The following is a 21,693-nucleotide window of genomic DNA, read 5'->3' on the forward strand; positions in this document are numbered from 1 at the left end:
AAAGATATATGTATAAGTAAACAACAAACAAATGACTCACCCAGGTCCGATGCCGAGGTATCGACCGCTCGATGAAACAATGATCCGGAGGAGCCAAAGGAATCATCTCCTTGATCGGACCATACATCCCTTGGTAAGTGATGGATATGGGTGGAGAAACGAACTCTGCAGACGCACCCTGGCAAAACAAATCCAAGTAATTAGGATCTACTTGGGGGCTATCTAAAAGAAAAACACAGGAAATGAGGAATACCTCCGCATCCTCTAGCAACACAGATGGTGGAGCCAGAAGCGGCAGCAGCGTCTCCCCATAACACTGCTCCGCCCGGGCATGAGTTCGCCACGGTGTACCTGCTGGTGACCTACTCGCCAAAGTCCTCAATCTCGTCTGGTCAAACATGTGTCGAGGAGGGCGAACAGGAAAGACAAAAGCCTATGAGGAGTGCTGAATAGCCACTCTCTCACCTAAGTACACTACAACATCTTACATCTCCTGAAAGTACCGACGCTGAGCAGTGTACTGCGCAGGAATGTCCAAATCGGCCCACGGTCGAAACTCTACAGCATGCTCCTACGAAACGCATATTCATGAGATAAAATCCTACTAAACGGTACTAAAAAAGAAGTATTCAAGGAACATATCGAGAGGATCAACTCTCAAACGCGAGCAGTAATAGCCTGGTCACTGAGGCGGCCTCGCCAACAGGTAGCAACGGGGAGCTCATGAGGCGAAGGTCTTGCCGGCGTAAGAGACGGGAAATACTCGTAGAACCAGATCTACGAGGATAAAGAAGTATCAGTAGATGCTAATGCAAATCTAGAGCTAACTTTAGTAAAGGAAATAAAGTATACCTCTACGAGTCTCCAAAAGCTGGAGAGCGCGATATCTCCCTCGAATGAGCTATGACGACTGGAGAGTCGCAATCCGACTAGGAAATCCACGTAGGCCAAGTTGGCCCAGTCATACGACTAGACCATGTGAAGGTCGCGAAGAGCAGGCAGGTAGTAGAGTAAGACTCGACTACACCTGTCAGGAGAAAAAGTCCTTGACAACAAGATAAGAGCAAAGATGCGCACCCGCTACTCTGGGGTGGTCGCACCATCCTGGAAAGCCGCTACAAGTGTGGACCGACGGATATATCGAGAACTGAGATGCATCGGCTCGGCCTCGCTATGAGCTCGAATAGCAATAGGGCCCAACAGCTCTAGTACCACCGAAGAATAACTGTGATCTTGCTATCGAACGGAAGCGCGACCGAACGGAACTCCAGCCTCGAGATGAGACTGAAGTTAGTCGGGGTAATGGTCATCTCGCCCCAGGGGAAATGAAAGGTGTTGGTGGTGTCCCTGAAGAACTCCACCAAAGCTCGAACCACGTAGCGGCTCGGCCCAAAAAAATACAGAGCCTGAGTGGCTCGGAACAGAGGAGTCAAGCCACAAGACTCCCACAATCTACGCAAACCATCATGGTCGCGGAAGTAGGTATCGTACAGGGAGCCAATGCTATCGTTGCCTGAACAATGGCTACGAACTCTCCCGCTATGAATCCCGCGCCGAACGCGCTCCAAGATATGGAACTCGGGCGCAAAATACAGAGTACGCTCATCCCACTCCGGGAACGCCCCTAGAGAAGAGGAGGTCCCTACGCCGGCGTCAACGGGATCGTCCTCCCGGTGAGCCTCCCTAGAGTGAGAGCCAGAACCGCGTCGTCTAGCCATGCTATATTATGCAAAGTAACAGTAAATTAAGGGTTCTATAGTATCTATGGTTCGCCTAGCCGCATGATACTATGTTCGTCAAGAAAACAGAGTACTTAGTATTAAAATAGAGCATAATTTCAATGCATGCAAAAATAGCATTTTTCAGCAATCAAACAATTTCTTGCAATACTGTGACAAATATTGTGACAAATTGGACAAGAATAGCTAGCAGAAATACGAAGAACAAGCCGCATTGTTCTTACGAACTCAAAGGGCTCAACAATGGCAATTTGTTCATTTATTCACCAAATTAAGTCCAACAAGTCTCAAAATATTCTCAAAGCAATATACGAGCATAATCAAGCAATTTCATGGCATAAAGTTCAACAAATAAAGCAAATTAAGCAAAGTAAGTTTCGAATTTTCACAAAAATTCATGAACAAAACATGCGAAATTCAGCAAAACCGAAGTGAGTTTGAGTAAAACTTACACATATTAGGAAACTAGATGAAATAAGCTTTTATTTGCAACAAATTTGAGCGAATTTGGTTGAGAAATGGAGGAGAATGAACAAGGTGAATTTCTGAGCGAAACCGAGCAACGAACAGCAGTAGAAGCAAAATGGAGAATAAAGGGGTTTTATTCGAAAAACCCGACTCCAGCGTCAGACGACAAAGTTGTCGCCTGGCGCTAATGCTTGTCTCCTGGCGACAGAGAAAAATCCTGGCGATAGTAAGCTCTGGTGTGCGCTGGTGCGGCGACAGGATGCATGGCCCCTATAAATGATTATGCGGACCTTATACAGCAATTTCGGGTTCCTTGGTACACCAGTTAGCCCCTATAAGCAATTTGACATGATTAAGTAATCGGCTCGATTACAACCGCTGTAAGTGATCGACCTGACAAATGATCGTCTCACTTAGCTTAAAGAACCTAAGTATTGGCTCATCGCAAGCGCCGAAGTAATGGTTCACAAAGAAGCACAAGCATCAAGGTATCGGCTCATTCACAAAATGCGCCGAGGTACTAGCACTGCAGCAATTTCAGCAAGTATCAGCACAGCAAATATTCAAGAACTTGAGGATCAACAAGCGGTGGTCTTCGATAATTTTCCTTGGAAGATTATCACTATGAAATTGAAGATAGCTACAAGTAGCGGTCTTCGACGATGTCCCAAGGTAAAGAGGAGATTGTCTATAGCGGCGATGCACAGCCGTGGCAAGGTACAGCTACAACTTTGAAGATATCTACAAGCAGCGGTCTTCGATGATGTCCCAAGGATTGTCATAAGCAATTGAAGATGGTTACAGGAAACGGTCTTCGACGATGGCATTCACGAGGCACTGTGAAGGTCGTCACCAACAAAAATGTAACAACAAAATTTGTTACTCTAGAGACGTGTGCTCGACGGTGCAAGATACGCGTTTCTTAACTCTTTTATCTGTTTAACTAAGGCTAGTTTGCAGGTATCGATGTTATAAGAATGATTTAGGATCGCAGAACGTTCTGAATCATTCTCCGTCCCTATCGCTACTTTGACTTTTGTTTTTGAAACTTGTGTTTCTCCAAACTCAGTCAAAGTGGGGGCTTCTGCAGACACCCAAATGTGTTTTCCCAAAAGCAAACCCAGTGATGAATACCTTTCACGTCACTTGATTATCGGACGAAGTTAAAGTGTGAAAAGTCTAGTGATACAGTTATTTTTATTAAAATATCTCTCTTTCTGTTTTTGAAAATATTTCTTTTTATATACTCTATTTATGAAAATAGCCCGTCCAATTTAGTTTGGTCCATGATATGGGTCCAATAATAGTGTAGTTGGATCGGGCTCGAAAAGAGCTTTCCAACGATATATTATAAGCCCAATTACGATGAATAATGAGGAAATTGTGGTCAAAATACTAAATTGGGCTCGAGATGAATTTTATATGTGGCCAATGATCTAGAGGAGGGCCTATTAATTATTATTCCTAAAGTTGTTAGGATTGATTTTAATCTTCTAGAATATCTAGAAGATTCTTTTACATTCTAATGGAATTAGGATTGATAGTTATTATTTTAAAGAGTTTTATTTGGAATAAAATAAATGTTTTATGATAAACTCGATTTTAATTTGATAAACGCGAAATTTGCTGCTTAATCATATTAAGAAAAGGATTCCGCGTGAAAAGCCGTCTTATTTCTGACTCGGCGCAAGACGACAAGATTGTCGCCTAGCGCTAACAGCTGTAGCCTGGCGCTAGTGCCTGTCGTCTGGCGCTAACTCCTGTCGTTCGCGACTGGAGGTATTTTATTCTGAATGGGATTTGATTTGTTTTGATCGGTTCCTGGACTATTTTTCTATAAATAGGATCATAAACCTTCGTTTTCAAATCACCTAGAATTCACAACCATCTAATTCTATTCTCTCTCACTAAAAGCTAGAGGCTTTCTCTCTCTTTTTCAAAACCTTCACTTATACAAAATTCCGCATTCACAAGTTCTAGACACACCTAGCCAAGTTTGAAGTTGCCTTCGCCCTAGACATGAAAGGTTGATAATTTTTGAGGGTTTGGTCCCAAATCTCTATTTCAATTATTTGATTTAATTGTTTGATTTATTATTTTCCTTGAGGTTACTAACGCGTGTATTTTGTTATTAGAAAGAGATACGAGGCATCCAAGTAAGTAATTTAATTGTTATTATTTTGATATAAAAATCTTGCTTTGATTATTCTTATTCCTAGTATCATGTTAGGATGTCTTTATGATTCCTAGTATCATGTTTAGGGTAATAACTAATATTTCTAGTATCATGCATGTTTCTATGATGCTTCCTATTCTTTCCTTCTATCATGTTAGTATTATGTTAGGGTTAAAGGTTTGATCTTTATTGTTTAGTGACATGGTAGGGTTTCTCATTAATCTTGTTAGTATCATGCCTAGAGTCTTGCTAATATTATTATGCTTTATTGAGATTATTAACATGATGATTATTTTATTTTGCTTGATATATTATTGTTATTGCTTGATCACGCCCTCTCTTGCAGGTTTAAAGGGAATTTGTACTTGTAATCACGCTTAATAAGATAATTAATAATCTTGTTTAGGTTAATGTGATTATAATTCAAGTGATCGCCAATAATAGATTTGCTTGTGCATTAAATTCAACCAACATAGATTAAACAAGTTTAGGGTTCATATATTGATTGTATGTTAGTCAAAAAGTGCACCTGAATATGAGAAGAATAAAGTAGAGGCCTATTATTAGGGCAGGTACAATCTCTTTTAGGTTGGATTTGTACCTTCATCCCCGAATATCCAGTCATGGTTCCAGACCACTATGGAGTTAGCGATCTCATGGATCGTGAAAGGGTGTAACCTTCACCCTGTGAACGGTTTACAAGTTCCTAAAACTTGTTTGCGACTCTTTTGCTCTAGCTTCCTTCCCTTTAGACGCCACCATATTTAAGTGTGTGATCACAGTGGGGCTCAAGTGTGGGATGCTTGAAATATTCCCTACACTCCAATAGCCTCCCTTTGAGTTTTGCGAGGAACAACCGGCAAAACTTGCTGAAAATCTCCCCCAAATACTATAAACTTCCCATCGAATCGTTGTTCTGCGTCACAAAGATCACGAAGTAAAAGCTCAACTGATTCAATGTTTTCCTTTTTTTCCATTGGAGCTTCATCCCAAATAATCAGAGTTATTTCTTCGATTAAAGCAGCTAAGCTGCCTTGTTTAGGAACGTCACAAGCAAGAGATGTTTTTGAATCCAGTGGAATCTTAAACCTTGAGTGTGCAGTCTTGCCAGAAGGTATGTTTGCTGCAGCTATGCCTAATGTTGCTGTTGGAAGAACAATTTTCCTTGCCATGCGCAATTCTGTATATAGAGCATTGTATAAAAATGTTTTTCCAGTTCCTCCAGGACCATCAACAAAGAAGCAGCCAGGCTTTCCTGATTGAACCTGAGAAATAATTCTATCAAATGCAATTTGCTGAGCTGAGTTAAGTTTGCTTCTACAGTCAATACACTCTTGAGGAATAGGTGCATCTAAAGCATCAATGATGTCTTTAGTTCTGTTTAGCTCTTCTGGCATCTCTTCATGTAAGTGGTCAAGTTGGAAATGAGCCAATGATTTCCTCATAGACTCTAAATGGCGTTCAATTGACTGTATAGTTAGCAACCTAACACGACCTTCATTTTGTGGAAAGGTATGTCTGTAATCATCAGATAGATCATTTTAGAATCGTTTCCAATGTCGATTAGGGGCGCTGGGAGTGCAGAAAACGCAAACAGCTGCAAATAAGCGGCGTAAGGCTGCTGGCAATTGAATTTCTGATGCTTCAGCCAAGCATGAGTATACTACATTATCTTCCTCACATAGACCTCTTTTAATAGCTGCTTCTTGAAAAGTGGCACAAAGTACTCCATTAACAGTTCAAAGATCAGTGAATGATTTAGGACTGCGTACATTAATTAGGAGCAGTCGCAAGAAGAATCGCTCTCCTTCTACTAGTGTAACACTTTCCAGCCGACCAATCACAATCTTCTTATCTGCCTTTGAAACCATGTTTTCTTACTGACATCCCATCTGTTATGCTCCAAAAGGTATTCTGTACCCTGAGGAGAGGCTGCATTTGCCTTAAAAAATTCTGTCAGCTGAGTTTTGGATCTACAATCATTCAACACAGCTAAATCTAGTTGTTCATGAGCCTGTAACTAAACTGTTTGCATGTTCTTCAAGTGCACTGCCAACTGTTGCACAGGATGGTGCATCTCAAACAGACAAAAGGAAAAAATCCTCCAAACTGCTTCACACGGCGAAACCCATCGACCAAATTAAAACCTTTCAATATCATCTTCAGGGTTTTTTTCTCCTCCAATAACATTGAAAGAAACCCTGTCATGCCCTTTGTAAACATACTTGTATAGATACTTCACAGCCTTAATAGATGAGCATACTTCTACATTTAAATGGCAATCAAATAACATAGAGAGGTATGGATTGTATGGAATGACCCAACGATTATCAAGGTTTGCACCCTGAATTCGGACACTCTCTCCCGTATCCCTTCTTTTGTACATGGGATATCCATCATCATGGTTCGTTGTTTCGTGTAAAATTTTTTTGGGGTAGCCATATTTACAAGACACAGAACTGTTGTGCCTCGAAATCATACATGCACAATCAGGATTAAGTTCTCCACATGGGCCATGCATCATATGACGGACCATAATTTTACGGAGTTTTGGGGAGCTGTGGGGTGGTAATTCTGCAGAGACAAAACGATCAAAATCTGAAGGTGTTTTGATTTTGCATCCTGGTTTTAGGATGATTAGGAAATGTGCATAAGGAAGGCCCCTTTTTCGGAATTCAACTACATAAATCATAGTTGCTACTTTTCCAAAGATATGCTTCTTAATTATTTTCTTTTTCAAGCAAATCAGTTTAGACCAGAAAATACGAGCAACAATATCTGCTGCTTCCCCGGGAGCCAATTCTGCTTTGATCTCTAACTAGTTTGCATTGCAAGTCATTGTGACAAACAAATCAGGCTTACCAAATCTCTGCACTAAAGACATTGCATTATAGTATCAGCGCTTCATGTCTCGTGGACCACCAATAAAAGATGGTGGTAATATAACTCGGTGACCTACCATTATGGGATTTGTTTCACCATTCTCAATTGAATCTAAGATCCCCTGATACAAATCAGCTCTGCTTGCCTGTTGATTGTGACGGAAGTAGTCTAGGTGAGTATTTTCAATTTTCACATACATATCAACTATGTATTGCTGAAAACATCGGCTTGCCCGCAACAGCATGTTGTTTGGCCAGGACTGCAGTTTGTAAGCATAATATTCACGAGGCAAAACATGCCTAGCCGAACTACCACTTGCATCTGCTAAGCCTGCAATTAGTGTGGTTGCAATATATGTTAATAAAAGCATAAAATGAAGGTCAAAGGCTTATATCATTTCCAGCTCAATTGTCATTTAGTTTAGAATCTTATGGGTTGTTTCCTATTCAAGCACATCTTCCTCTGTATGTATTGCAGAGGACATAGCAGGGTTTGTTTGCTGTTGAGATGCACAGCTATTTTTTGTCAAACATTGACTCCAACCACAGTCACCATAAGGAAATAAAAGTGGATATTGCAGAGGATCGTAACATCCATAATTATTATGTATACGATGAGACTCCTATGACCATCCTTTTACAACAATGTATGGGCTGCTGGACTCACTTGATGAACTGTCGTCAGGCAAGATTGCAGCTACTTCATCTGTTGTAGGAGCATTATAAACTCGTTGGTCTACGACACTATTTTTGTTGATAATAATTTTTGTGTCTTCCTGAATGTCGAGTTCTTTCAAGGATCTGAAAAAGCGAGCATAGTGATTATGCTCAGTTACTTCCATAAGTATGTTTATAATATGTTTTCTAATTTGTTTAAAGCAGTCTGTCCTAGCAGCTGCTTCACACTGGCCATCATAAAAATACAGTTGCAAATATTTAGGGCCTTCATCACCAGGGATTAAGTCAAGCAAGTTATGATAAATCTTACCATGCAATTTAAAGACATAAATTCCTTTACGTGTGTCTGCATCATATTTGCCACCGAATGAGCTAAATGCAAATAAGTTGTTATAAAAACGAATATATATTGTCTAAAGTGTTGTGCATCATCTTCATCAGATGCTAAAAGTCTATATAATGCAGGAGGATATTCATTACTGGCTAATTCAATAAATCTATTTCCACAACTTAAATGAAGTGTTTCATGGTGGAATTTTTTTGCATTACAATGTGTACAAAAGTGAGGTGCTTTCAATTTCAAAGGGGTAGTAGGTAGTTTCAGGCCAACCATAGCAGATGGGGGTTCTGTTATCCAACCAGTGAATGCCACAATAGTTTATTTGTATGTTACTATGCAAAAATAAAGTCTAAGCAGAGATGATCAGCAAAGCCTACTTGTTTCTTTACTGTAAGTTGTATTACCACCTGCCTTTGATGAGCTACCGTAGATGTTTCTGTAATATGGAAACTTCATATTTAGGTTTAAGAGATTAGGTATAAATAAAAAAACGAAATAACCATTATATTATTAGGTGCAAATGCTGATTCATATCATTATAAGTAAGCCTATAAAAAGTAAGAAATTGTTTTACTAAGCATAGGTTTCCTTTTTATGCCTATATAAAAGTTGTGTCTATAAGCTAACATTAATTAGGGCTTATTGCTTATACAATGTGTACTATCCACTGTATATTAATGTTATTCAGTTTAAGCCTATGTAATTTAAAATTTGGATTTGAATGTGAAGCTTACAGCTGATCCTTTTCTACTCTTAGTTTTGCAGTTTACTATGGCAGAAAATAAAAGCAACGCATATTCAAAGCAGTCTCCTACTTTTAAGAAACGTGCAATGCAATCTAAGCTACACTTTCTTAAACTCAGAGAAGCTAATTTACAAGGCCCGTTAGAAGATGCAAGAGCCATTCACTTTGATGTAGAAAAGAGGATTGTGAAGCTTTAAAATGAGTTAGCTGAACTGTCAAATGAATTTGTAGAATTCAAAAGTTATAATGCAGGGAAAAGAGCAAAACAAAGCAATGTAGAAAACTCTAATGATATTGTGGCTATGTGATATGTCTATTTTATATAGTGATTTACCCTTGGTCATAATTGGTATTGTTTTTGGCTTTTTAGAGCCACTTATTACTAATTTGTGTTTTCTAGTGTCTTCGTAGTTTTGGTTGAGTTTTGTAGGAAATTGCACACTTGGAGCATTTTCCCAGATTTATTGGAGTAATTACGAGCATTGGAAGACCACAACCATCGTTCGTAGTCCAAGGCCGGTTGGAGTCATCAAACCGGTGATTAAGGGCTCGATATAGGAGAAGCCGAGGCATTGGACTGAGTTTTAAAGCCCCAAAGAGGAAATCCGGATTGGGCTAAAGAATTGGAGCCCAATCAAGACTTCAAGTAGCTTTTCCCGTCCGGATAGGAGCACACCCGCAGGCGCGCCCGGCCGGGCGGGGTGGAAGAAGGAATGGGCAAATCTTCACCCGAGCTCGCACCCGACCGGGCGCGAGAAAAGCTTCGAAGACAAAAAGGCGGGCCCGGCCGGGCAGTGCTTCGCCTGATCGGACGCGTGTCTTGGAGGAGCATTTTCGACGTTTTTTACTTAGTTTCTAATGAGGATTTTTAGGAGTTTGTATAAATACGTTTTATTATATTTTGATACAATTACCTCTCTTTCATTAGTTTAATCTTCTCTTAAGCTTAAACTTCTCTCTCGTTTTCTCTCTCTACAACTTTGTTCCTTAATTCAACTTGTAAGGAGGGTGTTCCAATCGTAGGGGATCTTTCTCCTTAAATGTCCATGGCCCTTTAAAATCCTAGGAATTTACACTTGTTAGGGTGTATTAGGATTTGAATTCCTGACTATTTGGGGGACCTTGAATTAGAAATGATCTTTTCATCACGCTTTTTTGTAAGAAACAAGTAGGAGTCGCCAATGTATTTTAGGAAAACTCACAAACGTCGTTCATGCCTTTCTCCCAAGTAGAGTTCAAGGGATAATTTGCACGAATCGTAAGTTTACCCATGCCCAAATTGGTCTACATAAACCAGAAATTAGTTCGGGAGCGAGGGTACTAAGATTCCCTTTAGAGTGGAATCGTTATCCTAGCCCTAGTACGGCCTTTACTAGCTCTTCCTTTTTCACAATTTCATCACCAAACAAAATATGCAACGTGGTACCTAAAACTAAGTTAGTTTATTTTATTTACACGCATTAATCACGAAGGAATTACATTGTAAAGATCGTTATTCTTATTTAATCAATATTTATGAGTAGAACAAAATAAACAAGATTCGCCTTAACTTAAGTGATCAATCAACAATTAATTATTCAATTCTATTCTTATTTAAATCAAGATACTATGTGAAATTAATTAGTTAAGAGTTCGTTTAAAGTGATCAAACAACGCTAATTAGTTAGTTAAAGTTACTTTAAACAAGAAAAATAAGATGATTGATCTAAGTGATCGGGAATTTACCACTTCTCTTTGCTAGATCTTTGTTTAGAAACTTATGGACTCCTTCTTGTTCGGGAACCTCCACCGTAGTAACAAGTATTGAAGGGGTTGAGTGTTTAGGACAAGAGTGTTTGGTAGTTCACAAGTTCACAAAGTTTCCGCTAGAGTTTTTTAGGTTAATTTCTGTCTGTTTGAGCCTCGTATTAAGCCTCTATTTATAGGGAATGGGTACGTTTAGGGTTTTGAACATTCTACAGCAGCAGGTGTCGTGCACATCTAAATGGGTTGCACGCGACAGCTCAGCGCAAGTGACTTGATTGCGCTGCTGTAGGCAGCGCAACTGATTGTCTTGCGCGCAGTATTATGGTAAGATTCGATTTTATATTTTTATGAAATTCTGAATCTTCCGCAAGTGCATCACTAGCAGTTGCGTTGGGTGTTGTGCGCAACCTTGTGAGTTGCGCACGCTAGACCAGCGCGACTCATTGAGATGCGTACGGATTTCTCTGCGGTAGCATTGATTTTTAACCTAGGCGCCTCTAAATCCGTCATTTTTAGGTTTTAAGCTCGGGCTTAAGCCTAATTATGATCGAGATTAGTTGATTGGACCTTAATGCATTTGTTTTTGGGTTAGGCTAGTCATTTTTATATTTTTGTGATTCAATCAGTTATCCATAAGTGCTCTTCACGTTGATCCAACACGAAGATGGTTTTATTTATCATCATGGCACTTCCTATTGGGACAGGATGCCAAAAGTAGATGTCTACAGTTAGCCCCCACTTTGATCGAGTCTAGAATAAACGAGGATCAAAATAGTCAAGGAAATAAATCCGAGACTTATTCTGCAAAGTTCTCAAAGAATAGAGAATCTTTCATAAATGTTTAAGGACGTCGAAACAATCCTTGATTCGTTAAGTGATCGAGACAAAAGCTATTAAGGTTTAGAAAAAAGTATTTTCTAGTCTTTACGCGCTAAAGAATCTAGATTGATCCTTTGCAATTGTAGAATGCTTTTACAAGTAAAGGTGTTCTGGGTGATGTCAAGTCATGTAAAGAAATCGGTTTAAGAAAGAGTAAAGGGGATGATTTCCTCCCAGCTATGTCGTCGTTGGTCTAAAGTCCCTCGATATGTCATTGAAACTTTAGCCTGATTTTAACAAGTTATAAAGATGATAAAAGGGGTGTTTTGGTATTCGTAGCCTAACATGTGAATAAAGTTCTTGACAATTCGCTTGTCAAAACGCTGCATTCGTTGTCCACAAGATAGAAATACATGTCTCGGGACTGGAGTCATGAGTGAGAAAGAAGAAAATCGGGAACTCTCTCAGCAGTTTTGTCCACAAGATGAAAACACGTGTCTCAGGACTAGGGCCCGTGCCTAAATGGATGCGACATCGTACGTCGCTCTTTATACAGGGGGTGGACGACACCCTAACTATCCGTTAAGTCAGTAAGTGCACTAACTACCGTATTTGCTTTCTTTATACAGGGTATGGACGACACCCTAACTGTTCGGTAAGCTAGTAAGCTCACGAACTACCGTATTTGCTTCCAATCTAGAAGCGTCTGTTCTCGAATGGTTTAGCGTGCCTGTTGACTCGTTAGCTAACACCTAAAGTAAAGTAAGAAATTTTTAAGACACGCTTACGAAAAACGTCCAAAACGTATGCTTGGGTCAGGCACAAAGCACGGTGTGCATGCAGGATGATGCAAAAAATTATCAAAGAAGAAAATAAACTACAAAATGCAAATCAATTAAAAAGATTTTCGATAATATGCGAGCCATTACGTCTAACAACAAGCAAAAACCGTTAAAAATTAATCAAACGGATCGAAATTTGAATACCGGACTTTTAAATGACCAGTATCCGCGCGCAACTCAGTGGGTCGCGCTGGCTAGGCGCGCGCAAGAAACTAGGTTGCGCTGAGATGCCACGCGCAACTTGATGCGTTGCGCGCAACATTTAAATTAGTGAAAGAGTTGGAGAAGCGCGATCTGCAGCTCTTCTTCTTCTCTTTCTCCAATTTTGATCTCTTTCCATTTTTTGGTTGTAGTTTAAAGCAAAGGAAAGTAAATCTTGCTCCTTTTATTTTACCAGACTTTGATCTTGGTCAATAAAATGGAGAAATCGAATGAAGAATCCTAACTTGAAGTTGGGGTTTTCGATTCGACTTGTTTTCATGAATTTGTTTGTTTGTTGTTAAGACATGTTTAAGCAATATATTGCAACAAATTTCATGTGAAGTGGTAAAGTATTGACCCTGTATGAGCATGTACAAGCATATACGTGTTTTATTATTTTGAATTTGTGCTAGAACTTTATTTCTCATTTTTTGCTCACATAGACTATACTTGTTAATTTTAATGTAAATTGAAGTGTTTAGAACAACAATTATGCATTAAAATTATAAATAAAATTTTGAACTTTGATAATAGCATGAAATTGTTCTTGCAACTCATGTTTATTTTTTTCACGCGTAAGTTGCAAAATTGGTTTTATTAATGATAAAAATAACCGATGGTTATTATTATTCACTTATAAAACTGTGATTTCAAGATTTGCACAAAACTAGTTAGTTTAGGAAATTCTTGAAGAGATCATCGAACTAGAGTAGTTTTGCTATACTTCGGGCTTTTGAGCCCCCAATTTATGTTTTCAAATATTGTAGCCCCCATTTTACGATTTTCGAATATTGTAATCCCCAATGTTGGGTGACTTCGATGACTTGTTTGTTTTTAATAATTAGACCCTTTCATGTTGCTTGAAATGGGTCTAGAAATCTTGTGTTTCGTCTTATTATGATAACAACTAGGATCTTAGAAACGTTTAAACTAGTGTGTTTAAATTGTTTTGACCATTCATAGTTTTAACAAGGAAATTTGCTAAGCCTAGTAGTATTGGTCATTCACTAGAACAAGTAAGAGGGAAAATGAAATGTTGTTCTAATTTTTCCTCTATTCTTGCTACTTTCGAATTCTTTCTTTTGAGTTCAAATTTTGCTACTGTTTTGAAGCTCAAGAAAGTAGATGTTATCCTCCTTGCGAAATTCCAATGTGTGCAACAATGGAGGAATAATTTAAAACAAAGACTCCTTAATTTAGAATTTAGGAGTCTTTTGTTTACATTCTAACTCATGAAATTGTTTGTCTTTTGTTGATAAAGTGTCTTGATACAATTTTCATGATGAATGATTGAGTACTAAACTTTCGTATGAGCAAGTATGTTTTATGCATCATGATTTTGTTTCTTTTGCTCTATACTAGTCATACTCTCTAATCTCTAGAGTAAATTTGAAGTATTGAAACAACAATTATGCACTAAGATTAGTTTTTGAAGTTGAACTTGAAAATAACTCGAGTATTTAACCTATTTAATGGCCAAATTCAGTTGCAAACTTAGTTTTCAAAGGAACAACATGATTATTAAATCATTGTGATACATTTGAAAATTATATGGCTCGAGAGCTACGTAAACCATTTGTAGTTTAGGCGATTCTCGAAAGTAGCTTGAATGGCTTGAATATCTCATTTTGTTTTTTTGTGGATATTGGAGCCCCCATGTGTCGGGTTATGCGCATTCTTGCAATTTCACAAGTCTTGGAGCCCTCAATTTGGGGTAGTTTTAATGACTTGCTATTATTTAGGCCATTCATATAATCATGATATTGAGATGGACCTATGTATATATCCTATTTTTGTTTTGAGATATTTAGGACAATGACATGGCTTTCGCATTTTAATTAAAGTCATGTTCAAGAAAGCAAGTTAGTTCTTTGCTTATTTAACAAACCAAAAACAATTGTATTTAAGGTTTAGTAATCTTACCTAATGTCTAAACGTTTGTAAAGATCATTGCGGTGATTTTATTCTCAAAGTTGATTAGAACATCAAATATTTTCTTTCTTCTTAACAATCTATGATTTTGGTCTTGTAGGTGGTTCGTTTACCAACCCTAAGCCAATATTCGCAGGAGGACTAGACGAGAACAAGTTCGAGTGAAGAAGAAGTCGAATCTTAGTTCATTCCTTTTGGAAGTATTTATGTATATACACTTATTTATCCAAACGGTTATTGAGAATCTGAAAATTTATTTATTTGAAAAAAAAGAAACAAAAATTCAGAAAGGAAATTTTGAATACTATTTTTTTATTAGAAACATGCTATTTCGAACAAGAATTCAAAATTTGAAAAGGGTCCAATAATTTAAACGAAAGTTTGTTTTGAAAAGCAACTTTTTCTAGTACGTAGGAAAAATACATAATCATATTATTTTCAAAACTGGACCCAAAATGGAAAGAAAAGTCTAGCTCATAATTGAATGTGACTTTTTTTGTCCAAGATTGATGAAGGTAAGTTGTAATTTGCAATTTATTTCAACAAAGATATGAAAATGTGAGCAAACTTTCTTATATCTGATTCTGTTTATGTTTTTAATTTTAGTGTTTGTCATATTTTGCTAATTGAAAGTGAAGTTCTTTCAATTAAATAAGCATCGTAGTTTATTGTCATGTTTATCAAACCTAGGTTTGGTGGAGTGTTAGAATAATTTATAAAATCATTCTAATCACTTTCCAAAATATGGTCTTATTTCAAAACAAAAGTTGAGGTGAGACCTATATTTTTGTAGCCCCCAAGTGTAACCTTAGGTGGCTTTTGCAATTTATGTATACACATGCTAGGGGATATTTCTCATGTTTATTTGAAGCCCCAAGATTTGTATTTTTAATTTGTGGAATATTGCATATTTTTAACATGAATTGTATGATCAAGTAATATAATTAATTATCTGGTCAAATAATAGGAAGTGGTATTCTTCCCTTCATCATTTAAAGTTATTAAGATGGTTCGTAATAAGCTTTGCATGACATTGATTTTGCAGCATTAATAGCATGTTCAAATCTGTAAATAGAGAGAAGTAGGGATGTCCAGGTTTTTTTAGCCCCCAGTTTAAGGCAAAGAGCGAAAAAATTATACTATTTTTCAAGTATTTAGTTGCCAAATGGGAGGGATCATCCCGACTTACCCCCTAAAAAAGAAATGAACAAAAAAGACAGATTTATATAAAAAGGAAGGGGAATCCAACTTTCCCATAGAAGAATAAAGAAAGAGAATTAGACATGTTTTCGAAAAGCAAGGATCATTGACTTAATATTTGAATCATCGTGATGACTTGGCAGTGGGGTATACGTGTGATAGCGATAACGATCATTTTTTCATGTAGCGATCATGTTCAATCAATGTTTCTCGCTTGGAGAAGATGGAGATATCCCACGCAGGCGGACATATTAGTTGCTCATGATAAGTGAGAAGACCAATGCTCAAGAGTTGTAAAAGACATCTAAAGTTGACGTCGAGGCTGTCGATATATCAAATCAATTTATTGTATTAACTCTTTTTCTTTCTAGGAAATGTATATAGAACTTGAATTACCTTCGTAATAAATAGCCCTATTATTAAAAGAAAATAAGATGAGTGTTTTTTTTTTAAAGTGATTAGTCATCTCATTTTTCTTGGCAAAAAATATGGAAAACATCGAATTTAGTTTGATTCGATTGCTTTACTAAAATGGTGTCATCAAGCCAATGGCTATCAAATCATCCGAATCATTTAATTTTTTTTTTATATGATTTTGTAATCATAACTCAACACTTCATGCATTTTACATATGGGCATGACTACTCAATAGTAGGTCCATATGTGCAAAGGCCTAAGATTGGCCATATTTTCATGGAATGATGATTTTGGTATATGGTTATGGTCTACCTCAAGGAGGGCCTTTCCAAGGTTGTAACGTGGCTAGGCTTGGGGTTATGAAGAATGGACAGGCTCAAGTATACTCCCATAATCCCTTACTTTTGGTGCTTATCAAATTAAAACCTTTCTTCTTTGTGTGGCAACTTCCTACATTTGGTGCCTTTTCCTTGTCCTCTCTCTCTTTTTTTTTTTTTTTTTTTTTGACAAGTTTTGTTTTGGGTTTAGAACGATTTTTTTTCTTTCTTTTTTTGCATTGGATCTTTCCTTTTGGGTTTGGACAACTTTTGTGTCCCCCTCTTATGTTTCGTTCCCCCAATTTCCTATTTGTATCTCTTTGCACCATTCCCATCCCAAGGTATGGAATAATGTAGGTTGAATAAGGCTTAACTGACGAGGCTCAAAAGGGCTGCCAAAAAGATGGATTTTCTCTAAGGTTAAGAACATGGGATTATCTTTGTGGAGTTTCAAGTTACCTCCTGTGTTGGTGAAATCGTCATATCCTTTCTTTGTGGGCCAAAGATGGGCTCTTTTCGTTCAATAAATCTAGTAAGCCAAAGCTCATCAAGATTCTTAAAGTGTTGAGTATGTATGCCTTTTTGATATTGCCTATTTGTATGTATACGCTTTATTTAATTCGAGCCAATAACAATAAAGAGATTGAAAAGACAACAAGATAGACGTACTTGAAAATATATTTTTTATTCATTAATTAATGAGAGTACAAAATAAGTAGATTTGACAGCATGAATCTCTTAGTCTATCATAAAGAAAAACAAAGGAAAGAAACAAAACAAGACCTAGGGTGCTACATCTTGAATTGTTGATAACTTCATGAAATTGCATCTCCGAGCTTTGTCCGTTTCCGACGTAGGTGAAATCCTCTCTAAAAATCTAGTCCATCTATATGATTCATGGTTTCATTTATCAAGTCCCTTTTAATTATTGTTCCCACAGTATAGACCTTTTGAAATGTGTCTAAACCAAGGTATTGTAAATGGCACTTGTATGGTGGAGACATATTTTCTATGAACTTTGGGATAAGTTCATGATCCGGAGGTCTTTGTGAAATAAGAGCAACCTTTGATCCCCATCTGGAAAAGAAGTTAATGAAGCCTTCTTCTTCCCCTTGCTTAAGCAATTCGAGATCGCGCAAGGTAGTTGTGAGCTCGATGTTATCTCCATATTGGGTTAAAAACGCTTTTACAACGTCACTCCAAGTGGAAGTTTGTTTTGCATCGAGGTTATAAAACCATGATCTAGCAGTTGGGTCCAATGAATGAGGAAAAGTACATGCATATAGACTTTGCTCAACCCCTTTCAATGCCATAATTCCAATAAAGCTCATTGAGTGAGTACTAGGATTATCCGTAACCTTAAAGGTCGGCAAATCCATAGTTAAGAACTTTTCTGGGAGAGTCTTGCCACTAGGTTGTGGTGCAAGCTCATAATTGAAGTACTTAGTCCCTGAGCTAGCTCGAAGGACAACTTTCTCCAAGGCCTCTAGCCTTTCGGCTCTTGCTTTTTCTTGCAGAATGTTTTCTTTTACTTTCTCTGCTTTTATTTTAGCCTTTTCTGCTTTTTTTATGAGCCTTTAATTGGGCTTCTTCTTTTCATAGGGCCTTTAGGTTTTGGAGTTCCTGTCTAAGTTTCTCCAACGTTGCTTTGTCACCCATGATTGGACTAGTATGCGAATGTGGAATATGACCTAGTAATGTATATCACGAGAAATTGAGCGCGTTCACTTAAACCTTTTCTGCCAAGCATTCAAACAATGAATCAAAGTCAAAATGATTGTTTTATTTCTTTTTTAATCCTTATAATACGAATTCACTTCAAGCAAGTTTGTTGATGAAGAATGTCAAAAAAATTCACAAACAATCATTAATGGAATGTCATGATTTGTGTTGACTTCAACATGGTAATCATCTAAGAATTTTACTTTAAATGAATTGTTTTCGAAAAAGGTAGAAGAGAAAGACAAGAAAGTTGGATTGAAATGCTCATCAAATTTTTTAGAAATATTAATCGACCCGAACATACTCCTTAAAATGATCAAATATACTAAGGTATTTGTTGATCATTTAGATTACAATAGAGATCTATATCGTTTTTTTTTTAATTATGATTCTCATATTACTCATCTTTAAAGGATAATATATTACTATTTGCTTAAAAAGAATGATGGCCTCCGAATGTAAAATCCAAGAAATTATTAAATCATTTTCTCGGTTTTATCATTCATTATATTCTCTCTTTTTTTTGTTGAGAATAATATTTTTTTTTCGCATCATACCTTTTTTTTTAAGAACGATTTTTTTTCTTCTTTTTTTTTTCTTCGTTCTATTTCTCTCTTTTTTTTTTTTTTTTTTTGTGTGAGGCAAACATCCCAAGTAAGGTTCTCGGGATTCTCTTTTTAAACCATAGAAGAGGTAAATAAATTATACTCTTAAATCAAGGTTGATCAATTACAACTAAAACATGATGAACACGAAAATAGGCACGTTTAAGAATAAACATATTGATGACATCCTATTAAGGGATGCGAACTTCTAATGACGAACCTCATAAGAAGTAATGTCATTAGTTCGATTATAAAGTACGTAAACGAATCATCATAATCAAAAATAGTATCGTGCGCAATTTTTCCGTCTTGCGCTAAGGTGGAAAGTGCAACTTCAAGAGTAGCATCTGCAATTTTTCCGTCTTGCGCAATAATATTTTTTTTTTTTTTTTTTTTTTTTTTTTTTTTTTTTTTTTTTGCGAAAACGCAACAAGAACGATAAAAAACATGTTTTTGGATTTTTTTTAAAAAAGAAAAAAAAACAAAAAAGACGATTAAAGTAAAAGTAACTAAGTTAGACTACGTTGTTAGCCAAAGTGATATTTTTAGGACCTACTTAACGATTAAACTTGAAACGGTAATATCGTTTTCTTCGTATGATATTGCTCGTAACGAGTCAAAGTCAACGTTGAACACTGGGTGCGCGCAAGACACAGTGTTGCGCGGAGTTGCTGCACGCAACTTCTGAACTTCCGCTTGGAGGGCGCGCGCAACTTTGACAGTTGCGCGTGCCACCTGGTAGGTTCGACAATTTTTCAATGTTTTTTTATTTTTTTTTTTTTTTTTTTTGAAAATCGAAGTGCAGACAACATTTTTCATTTTTTTTTTGTCGAACCATAATTTTTGCGAATTTCTTTTACTATATCTTTAAGTAAGAGGTTGGAATTAGTTAGATTACACACGAAGCACATATTCATGTAGTCACATAAGCACATAAAAGAAACCGTCAAAGCATACAATGCCATTCTAAGGTCAAGGCTTGTGTGTCCAAGGGTTCCATATCTTAAGAGACGATGCACGAATCAATCACTCAACGTGTTGACCCATGACACAACCCTCCGAACATTTTGTTGGTGATATGGGTGGGATAATTGTTATTAATTTCGGGATTGAAGCCTGGTGTTGGCAGCCCCTAATCAATGAGCCAATCCCCAATGGTTAAAGTGTGTTGTGATTATGCATGATATAATGTTGCTTGTTTGGTTTTTACTTTTGTGAAAAAGGAAGATATTCTGCGTTCAAGTCTCACTCTCTAACTAGAGATTATCCAAGTTAGCCATCGTTACAACCCATAGGTAACTTGGTGTTGGAAACCATGGACCATAACTAAGAACTAATCTTGGAACCTCTAAGTCTCTAGTAGAGTCGCCACTGTAAGGAGGGTGTTCCCATCGTAGGGGATCTTTCTCCTTAAATGCCCATAGCCCTTTAAAAGCCTAGGACTTTACACTTGTTAGGGTGTATTAGGATTTGAATTCCTGACTGTTTGGGGGACCTTGAATTAGAAATGATCCTATCTTCACGCTTATTAGTAAGAAACAAGTAGGAGTCGCCAATGAGTTTTAGGAAAACTCATAAACCTCGTTCATGCCTTTCTCCCAAGTAGAGTTCAAGGGATAGTTCAGTGGAGCTAAGGGTGAAGACCCAAATCTTCATATTGCAGATTATTGTCAATATTGCAATACCATTAGGCAAGCTGGGGTCACACAAGACCAAATCAGGGAGATCCTTTTTCCTTTCTCTTTGTGTGGAAAAGATAAATTGTGGTTTAATGGTTTGAATAGAACAGTGCTTGGTATTACTAAGTGGGAGACTCTTGTTTTGAATTTTTATAACAAATATTACCCTGCTGAGAGGACAGCTTTACTAAGGAGTGCAATTCAAAACTTTGCCCAAGAGCCAGATGAAACTTTATATGAGGCTTGGGAAAGATTCAAGGATCTGCAGAGAGAGTGTCCCCACCATAATTTTGCACAGTGGCAGTTGATCCAAGCCTTTTACAATGGGATTGGAAATTCATCTAGAACAATTTTAGATTCTGCAACCAGTGGGATGTTTATGAATCTTAATGTTGATGATGCAGGTCAAGTTATCGAAGATATGGAAATTCACAATTCCCAATATGGGAATTCTAGAGGTTTTGCTAACAAAGGGAAACATAGTGTTGACTCTGTATCCTTCTTGCAAGCTCAATTAACCTCTATTTGTCCGAAATTAGATAATCTTACTACTGCAAATATAGCTAATGTTTCTGCTATTAATAATAATTCTAATGATGATTTTTGTAAAAATTTTAGAATTGTAGGTCATTGGGAGCAAGATTGTAGGAGTCCCGTGGAGCAAGTTAATGCCTTTCAAGCCTATAGGCAGAACAATCCATACTCCAACACCTACAATCGTGGATTCCAGAACCATCCATATCTTTCTTACCGGAGCACCAATGTTCAAAACCCGCTGCCCCCACAACAATCACAAGCACCACAACAACCACAGCAGAAATATTACCATCCCAACTCTGGCCAGAAAACCCAATCACAACCATCTTCATCCTTTGACCCTGCTTTGTCAGAAATTAGAGCGATGCTATCAAGTATGAAAAAGCACATGGAGAGTAGGGATGCTCAAATTGATTCGATCATAGCTCATAATAAAATCATGGATAATCAAATTGCGCAGATTTCCTCTACCCTACAAGCCTGCCAACAAGGAGCCCTATCATCACAGCCAACCAGACCTACAGATCAAGCTTTTGCAATTACTCTGAGGAGTGGTTCACACTATGATGGACACCTTATTCCCGGAGATAATGAACCTGTTTTAATGAAAAATGCTAATCTTGATCCTGTTAAACCAAACAATGTCGT

The 21,693-nt window shown here is 37.4% G+C and overlaps 1 protein-coding gene and 1 non-coding gene across 2 annotated transcripts; both read right to left on the reverse strand.

Annotated features, from left to right (window-relative positions):
* Positions 1-5,198: 5,198 nt before the first annotated feature.
* On the reverse strand, positions 5,199-21,371 carry LOC145584016 (uncharacterized). The gene is made up of 6 exons (XM_081640957.1): positions 21,224-21,371; positions 7,933-8,289; positions 7,343-7,596; positions 6,531-7,201; positions 6,228-6,356; positions 5,199-5,901 (listed from the first exon to the last, which is right to left on the reverse strand). Exons 1-6 carry the CDS (start codon positions 21,369-21,371, stop codon positions 5,199-5,201), a joined length of 2,262 nt encoding a protein of 753 aa, XP_081497083.1.
* On the reverse strand, positions 20,693-20,799 carry LOC145587099 (small nucleolar RNA R71). Its single transcript, XR_014101136.1, has one exon. It is a non-coding gene; the product is annotated as a small nucleolar RNA R71 (small nucleolar RNA).
* Positions 21,372-21,693: the final 322 nt, after the last annotated feature.

This window comes from Chenopodium album, chromosome 16 (assembly GCF_948465745.1).
Source record: "Chenopodium album chromosome 16, dcCheAlbu1.1, whole genome shotgun sequence".
In the NCBI taxonomy this organism is placed as follows: domain Eukaryota; kingdom Viridiplantae; phylum Streptophyta; class Magnoliopsida; order Caryophyllales; family Amaranthaceae; genus Chenopodium; species Chenopodium album.

What these genes read in the sequence shown, in the direction of transcription:
- LOC145584016 (XM_081640957.1), bottom strand. Translation starts at nt 21,371, where the DNA reads ATGGTTGTGATTGGGTTTTCTGGCCAGAGTTGGGATGGTAATATTTCT. An exon ending in TGGTTCTGGAATCCACGATT is followed by an intron (nt 8,290 to 21,223) that starts GTAGGTGTTGGA and finishes AATATGATGCAG; the next exon opens with ACACACGTAAAGGAATTTAT. An exon ending in CAAAGGCAGATAAGAAGATT is followed by an intron (nt 5,902 to 6,227) that starts GTGATTGGTCGG and finishes TGATGATTACAG; the next exon opens with ACATACCTTTCCACAAAATG.